The sequence below is a fragment of the Babylonia areolata genome, chromosome 19, assembly GCF_041734735.1.
Source record: "Babylonia areolata isolate BAREFJ2019XMU chromosome 19, ASM4173473v1, whole genome shotgun sequence".
Classification (NCBI taxonomy): Eukaryota; Metazoa; Mollusca; class Gastropoda; order Neogastropoda; family Buccinidae; genus Babylonia; species Babylonia areolata.
Window position 1 is genome coordinate 17,918,810 of NC_134894.1, and position 7,572 is coordinate 17,926,381.

Here is a 7,572-nt window from a genome sequence, read left to right on the forward strand (position 1 = left end):
GTGGTGAAAGTAGCCTGCTGTGAATTTTAAATTATTCATTAAAACGAATGTTGTGTTGTTCTGGCACATATTCCACAAGACAGTTCTGACACATCCATGTACTTATATAACACACACGCCCTTCCCGCCACGCACCCCCTGCCCTCTCCACCCCCACACCCCCTCGTCTCTCTCTCTCTCTCTCTCTCTCTCTCTGTCTCTTACACACACACGCGCGCGCGCGCGCTTACACACACGCACACTCCCTCAGACGAGATTGCACACACACGAAAATTGACATAATTGTAGGGTTAAAAATTCCCAGTGGAATGTCATAAAAATAAAAATAAAAGAGGAGGTGGATTTTTTTTTTTTTTTTTTTTTTTTTTTTAATATGGAAAGAGAGCGGTTTATCTTAGATTAAAATGTATCTATGTACAGAAAATGCTCACTCTCAGCTCGAGCGACGAACTTGACAAACTATACACGTGCGCGCGCGCACACACACACACACACACACACACACTGACACACACACAGAGTGAGATGGACACACACACACACACACACACACAACTGATATACACACACACATAAATTCATCCCAATTCCCGCCCCACCCCTCACAACCCAAACTTCACCACAACTCCCCCACCCCCCATCTTCCCAAAAGGCAAACAAACAAAAAACCTCAGGTTTATGATCATATGCACGTCCAGCGTGAAAAGCATCGGTATCATTATCATACGTAACCAGTTACGATTTATCTCGAGCAAGTATACAGATAAATAAAGTAAATTGATGAAGGACTAAATCATGAAGTACAGACGTCACAAAAACGGTGACTACTTTCCGCTGTCCCTGAAGAGGGTGTGTGTGACCCGGATGTATCAAGATGGCGTCCGGCCGCGTGACAGTCACGTGAGTCGTTATGCGACTCAGTCAGAAGTGTTCACATGACCGGCGGCTCACGGCCGAGGAAGGAGTGCCGTCCCTTTAGCAAGGACGAAAACAAAAACTGAAATGAGAGAGAAAGAAAAAAAAAAAGATAAAAAAAAAAAAAAAAGAAGTTGTGTAAGCTTATCACACCTTCGATGAAGATCATAAAGGAGGCACAGTGGTAGAGTAAGTTGGCTTTGGATTCTGATCCATTGTTCACCAGTGATCAAGGATCGAGACACCCGTTTCAGCATGCTGCTATGTCCTTGGGAAAGACAACTCCGATTAATGTTTTTCCTCACATCACCCGGTTCGATTGAGGGACAGAGGAAGGAGAAGACTGGATTCCGTTCTTCCTATGCCCCAGCCCTGGACACAGTGGATGTGAACGAATTCACTGCCCCGATGGCCATAAGAGGCTACGGGTCCTAAATCTCTGTTTTAACGATTTTGACTTGACTTGACTTGACTTGACTTGACTCGACTTCATAACTCAGGCCTCCATGGAGTTGGAGCCTGCACGGTGGGGGGAGTAGGCCTCCTCGGAGACGAGAAACGTCCTGCTGGAGTAAGCCCTCGGAAGGCAGGGGGAGCTCTGCCGACTAAGATCACACGTTGGGGGAGGGGTAGGGGTGGGCACGGTCAGCTGCTGGGGAGTCACGTGCAGGGGCACGTTCACTGGCTGGCAGTCCCTCAGCTGTGGCTGCTGCTGCTGTGGCTGTGGCGGGGCTGTGGCAGGAAGACCAGAGACGCGCAGGATGACTGGAGCGCCGGGGTCAGCGGAGGAAAGCCCGGGGCAATGTTCTGAGGTGGGAGGAGCGCGGAACGACGGCGACAGCAAACGAGGCGCCGACCCCGCAACGTCCAGAGCCGGGGGGAACAACGCGGGCCGGGGAATCCGGTAACTCTTCTGGGACTGAGACTCGGCGTCCTCGTCCGCACTGAAGGCCGAGTTGGTGAAGGCAGAGGGGATGAGGAGGGAGGAGGTGTCGGCGGCGGTGGAGGCGGCGGACTTGTCGGGCTTGGTGATGGTGGCGATGGCGCCCGTCTCCAGGGCCTCCCTCCTGCGGGCCAGAGCCCTGGAGGACTGGAGGCGGGGGTTGAGGGAGGTGAGGCCCGTGTAGAACGGCAGCAGGAAGAGCGTGCCCAGCATGACGAAGATCAGCACGGCGTCCATGGCGAAGACCGCCACCAGCACGCCGCTGACCCCCGCGAAGGCCGAGTACCCCCACAGGTGCCTGAAGCTGGACAGGAAGGGGTTGGAGCGTTTGAACTGCTCCTCCACGGCGCGCTGCGGCACCCACTTGGCGTTGAGCACCAGGTTGGCCTGCACGGCCCGCACGATCCGCACACACCCCACCAGGGCCTCCGGGGTGAACTGCAGGAAGGAGGCCAGCGTTTCGAGCAGCACGTAGCGGTAGTTGCGGCGGTTGCAGGTCGCGAACTTGGGGAAGACGAGCACGAGGAACATGACGACGATGATGGAGGCCCAGGTGTAGAGCAGCGAGGTCCGGTAGTGGATGATGATATAGACCAGAAGCAGCGGCTTCATCATCATCTGTCGCAGCGCCGAGTGCGCCACGTAGGACGTCACGATGTCCAGCTTGGCCTCCGTCCTCAGGCGGGTAGGATTGAACCTGGACCCCTGCAGCTTCCGCTGCACCCACCGCATGGGCCGGCCCAGGGCGTTCTTCCAGAAGTACATCGACAGCAACACCTCCCCGCGGTTCCAGCGCCGCTCGCGGATGTTCCAGGTGATGTAGTTGTAGGAGGGGGCCTCCAGCAGGAACACCGACCCGCAGTACAGGGGACGGAGCAGCGCCGCCTCGAAGGTGTCGTGGCTCAGCACGTCCACTGGCACGCGCTCGATGAGGTTGTCGCGCGTGCCGATCACGTGGCGGATGTAGACGTCGTTGCGGATGAGGGCTTTCCCGAAGTATGAGGACTGGCCGAGGAGCGCCGTCATGGCGTTGGTCAATGGCTCGTAGATCTCCTGCCGCATGACCTCCATGTGCATGAAGAGCGTGTCCGTGTGGGCACAATGCAGCTTGATGGCCGGCTGCACGATTCCGCGCTCCGGGTGTGCTGCCGCCACCTGCACGTGCACAGCCAACACCTTCACCACTGACACAGGCTACTGTTTCTCTGTTGGGCTAGAGTCCCATAATTAATGCTTGATTCCCATAGTTAATGCTCTGTTTGGCTAGATCCCCATCGCTAATGCCATATTCCAATGGTAAATGCTCTGTTCGGCTGGATTCCCATAGTTAATGCTCTGTTCGGCAAGATTTCCTCAGTTAATGCGAGATTCGGCGGCTAGATTCCCATGGTTAATGCTGCTCTGTTTCGACTTGATTCCCATAGTTAATGCTCTGTTGGCTAGATCCCCATCGTTAATGCCATATTCCAATGGTTAATGCTCTGTTCAGCTAGATTCCCATCATTAATGCTAGATTCCCATGGTTAACGCTCTGTGTCGGCTAGATTCCCATGGTTAATACTCTGCTCGGCTCGATTCCCATAGTTAATGCTCTGTTCAGCTATCCTCTAGTCCCATAGGTGATTCTCTGTTCGGCTATCCTCTAGTCCCACAGTTAATGCTCTGTTCAGCTATCTTCTGTTCCCATCGTTCATGTTCTGTTTGGCTGGATTCCCGGGGTTCTGGGTAATACTCTGTTCGGCTAGATTCCCATAGTTAATGCTCTGCTCGGCTATCCTCTATTCCCGTAGGTCATGCTCTGTTCGGCTAGATTCCCACGGTTAATGCTCTGTTCGGCTAGATTCCCACGGTTATGGTTAATACTCTTTTCAGCTGGATTCCCATGGTTGATGCTAGATTCCAAAAGTTAATGCTCTGTTCGGCTTCATTGAATACTAACTTAATCTCAGCATTCATCATTTTAGCTACATGTTCTTTGTTTACTGCGTAACCGTGCCACGTACATTGTCACCATGTGTAAGATCGCCTTTTGCTTCTTTAAAAAAAAAAATAATAATAATAATAAAATTTTAAAAAATCCCACATGCCCCAAAGTGGGGTTTTTTTTGTTTGTTTGTTTGTTGTTGTTTTTTTAAACGAATCTCAACTTTTAACTTGACTAAACCATTGCTTCTGTCACGTGCACTCACTGAAGACTCAAGACTGGTTTACTGTCTTTTCACATGTACAGAAATCCACACTCTCATGTTCGACGTATGCGAAACTTAAAACATAACATAAATAAGTAGGCTGAAAGCTAAGCAAAATATTAATCACGAGTAGGTACACTACGCTGTGTATCTTTGTTAGGCCTGGTTCAGAGCTGGGCTGAGTTGCCTGGGCGATCTTAATCAACAGCACAAAGCTTGCTTTTTAACTTAAAAAAAAAAAAAAATTCTCAGTTCACGCTAATTCCATGGACTTGGAAACATTCTTCATTCCCAGCAAATAAGCGCTGCCCAAATCGCTTGTGAATGTAGCCCAGGCTGTTTGCGTTTCTTGGGAGTGACATGACAAAGGTGTGAAATAGCAAAGAAGTGACTGGAGATAGTGGTGGTGGAGATGATGATAATGATAACAATGATAATCACCATCATCTCTACCACTCCCACTGCTATTACTACTAATAATAATTAGTAATAATTATTACAATAATTGTTACAATAATCACGACAAGATTTCAAAGACAATGATATAGAAAAATACATAAATGAATGAATAAAAATAATTGTTACAAAAACTAGACAGAAATATGTATACAATTAAACAAAACCAATGATCACACACACACATATCCGTCCGCCCCCCTCCCCCTCGCCCTCCCCATCCACACGCACACATACAAAACACAACACAACACACACACACACACACACACACACACATATACACACTACACAACACACCACAACACACACACATACACACACACACTCACCACCACCACCACCCCCACCACCCCCCCCCCCCACACACACACTACATAACACAACACACACACACACACACCAACACACACACATACACCCCCCCCCCCCCCCCCCACACACACAACACAACACAACACAACACAACACAACACAACACCCCCTCACCGCCAACAGCTGAAACACGGACCCTTTCACAACCCCAGTATCCCCGTCCAGCACGAGTGTGTAATCGAACCCCCGGTCCCAGATGTTGTCCACGTCGGCCGAAGGCTGAAAGAGCAGCTCGCCCATTGGCCTGGCCTGCCGGCCGTAGTAGGCCGGATCCGTGTAGGTGTAGGCCGTGGTGTGACCGGCCGATAGCAGCATCAGGTCCTGGTACTGCCCGCACTTTCTCAGGACGCGGCTCACACGGTGCACCACCATGAACTCGCGGGCGAACTCGTCGCAGACTCCGTCCAGGTAGTCCCTGGCGAAGAGGTCGCCGTCCACGTGCTCGTAGCGCCGCCACACGCGCTCGTGCCGCGCGGGGTCCACTCCTCTGAGGTCCCCCGAGGCGAAATTGAGGCCCTCACGGAACAGCGTGTCGTAGATGAGGGCTCGGTAGTTGTCCCTCACCTGTGTGGGTGAGTGGAAGGATTGGTTTGAATTGGGTTTAAATGTATATATGTGTGTGTGTGTGTGTGTGTGAGAGAGAGAGAGAGAGAGAGAGAGAGTGTGTGTGTGTGTGTGTGTGTGTGTGTGTGTGTGTGTGTGTGTTAATTGCTTAACACAAGCATCTCTCCCGTGTGTGTGTGTGTGTGTGTGTGTGTGTGTGTGTGTGTGTGTGTGAAAATCTAAATCGAATGAACAACCTCCACATCTTTATTTCTCTCATCCCCCGTCCCTACTCCTCTCTCTCTGGTCAAACACACGAAGAGACAAATGGCAACCGCTCCTGTTCCCGCCAGTGCCCCCTGTGTGTAATATAAGATAAAAATGTGTGTCGATATATATGTATATGTGTGTGTATGTGTGTGTGTGTGTGTGTGTGTATGTATATGCATTTTTATATAAAGATAGATATCTGTGCGTGCGCACGCACACACACACACACACACACAGAGTCATCTGAACAGCAACAGAAACAATGAAATATACATACATAAACAATCAAAAGCACAGGACACAATCGATGTACAAGAAATTGGACGGTAAAGAATACAATACAACACAACACAATACAATACAGTACAATACAACACACCACACCACAATACAATACAGTACAGTACAGTACAATACAACAGAACACAATGTAGTACACTACAATACAGGAGGAAACAATACAACACAACTCCTCTCACCTGTAACTCGTACTCCTTCAAACGCTCGTCGTTCGTGGCACTGACCAACACAGCACTGACATTTTCGTCCAGGTTGCCCATATAAGCCTCATACATGGTCTGCAAACACTCGTCTATATCGTCCTCACTAGTCGCCAAGATGTTGTAGTTGAGAACCACCGTCAGATGATCGGCCGGCGCCGTGGCATTGGCGCGACGGTCTCCCCCGACCAGCAGCGTGGCGATTGTCTGGACCGGAAACTCCATCACGGACCCTTGGAGGACCCCGAGGATGAGGACGATGATGATGCCTTGGACGATGTTGGTCCGGGTCCAGTCGATGTTGATCACGTTGAGCACGACGCAGCCCAGAGCGAGGAGAACCCATGAGGAGAAGTAGAGGAAGACACGGTGGGCTCGCTTCATTGCACTACTTGCGGGTCTGGTTGGCGAGCGAGCGAGCGAGCGGCGACACAGTGGGTTTTTTTGTTTGTTTTTTGTTTTGTTTTCTTTCCACTGCTTTTTGGTGGCTTGTGAAGATGTGTTTTCTTTTGATATTCTTGATGCTGCTGTTGTTGTTGCTTTGCTTTTATCAGGTCGAACAGTTATATTTTTTCTTTTCTTTTCTTAATTTTTATTATTATTTCTTCTTCTTTTTTTTCTTTTCTTTTTACAGTTCGCTCTTTCAAGACAAACAGAAATACCTTTCTGTTACTACTTTTTTTTTCCCTTTAGTCTGTCTCAGTTCTTTTTTTTTTTTTTTTTTTTTTTTTTTTTTTTTGCTTTCTTTGTCTGTATCCTCTCAAGGCGCTTTCTGTTGTGTTAATCTTTTTATTCCGAATGTCACCTTTACTGTCACAGGAAAAGAAAACAGGTAAACCTATGTGTGGGGATACCCCCGAAAATTTCAGAGAAATCTCCCTCCCTCCCAAATAAAGAAAGGAGGGAGGTAGCAGAATTAAAACCGTGCAATGAACGAAAAAGAAAGAAAGGGGAAAAAAATCACGAAAGAAAGTGGAAAAGGCCTTGTGTCAGAGGCGAACTGATTCCTGTGTCTCGGAGGCAACCATTCCCTCTTTTAGCCAGATTCCCTCCCTTTATATACCTCAACACCCACACACCACAACATGAGCAGGAGGGGTTGCCATTTGACGGAAGGGAGGGGGAGTGTTTATGGAGTCAGTCGGTATCCATTCTTTTAATTCGCGCTCCCTCTTGACGACTTGCGAGCGTCAACACAACACACTGTGGGGTGTGGTCGCGCGACAGACTCGAGTCTAAAAACAGAATAGGCGGTGCATGGAACGAGAGAACTCTTTTGTCTTTTTGTTTTGTTCTGTTGGTTGAAATGACGCGCTGAAGTGGGTTTGTGTGTGACGTATCTTGGTGTCTTCGTCGTCGCGTGCGCGCGTTCCTGCTCTGG

At 49.5% G+C, this 7,572-nt stretch overlaps 1 protein-coding gene across 1 annotated transcript; it reads right to left on the reverse strand.

The window, feature by feature from the left end:
- Positions 1–660: 660 nt before the first annotated feature.
- LOC143294091 (uncharacterized) lies at positions 661–7,195 on the reverse strand. The gene is made up of 3 exons (XM_076605515.1): positions 6,171–7,195; positions 4,993–5,442; positions 661–3,013 (listed from the first exon to the last, which is right to left on the reverse strand). Exons 1-3 carry the CDS (start codon positions 6,573–6,575, stop codon positions 1,412–1,414), a joined length of 2,457 nt encoding a protein of 818 aa, XP_076461630.1. The 5' UTR covers positions 6,576–7,195; the 3' UTR covers positions 661–1,411.
- Between the last annotated feature and the right edge of the window lie 377 nt (positions 7,196–7,572).

Coding starts and splice junctions, on each gene's coding strand:
- LOC143294091 (XM_076605515.1), bottom strand. CDS start 6,575: ATGAAGCGAGCCCACCGTGTCTTCCTCTACTTCTCCTCATGGGTTCTC. Junction 5,443..6,170: donor TGAAGGAGTACGAGTTACAG/GTGAGAGGAGTT, acceptor TCACCCACACAG/GTGAGGGACAACTACCGAGC. Junction 3,014..4,992: donor CCGTGTTTCAGCTGTTGGCG/GTGAGGGGGTGT, acceptor GTGCACGTGCAG/GTGGCGGCAGCACACCCGGA.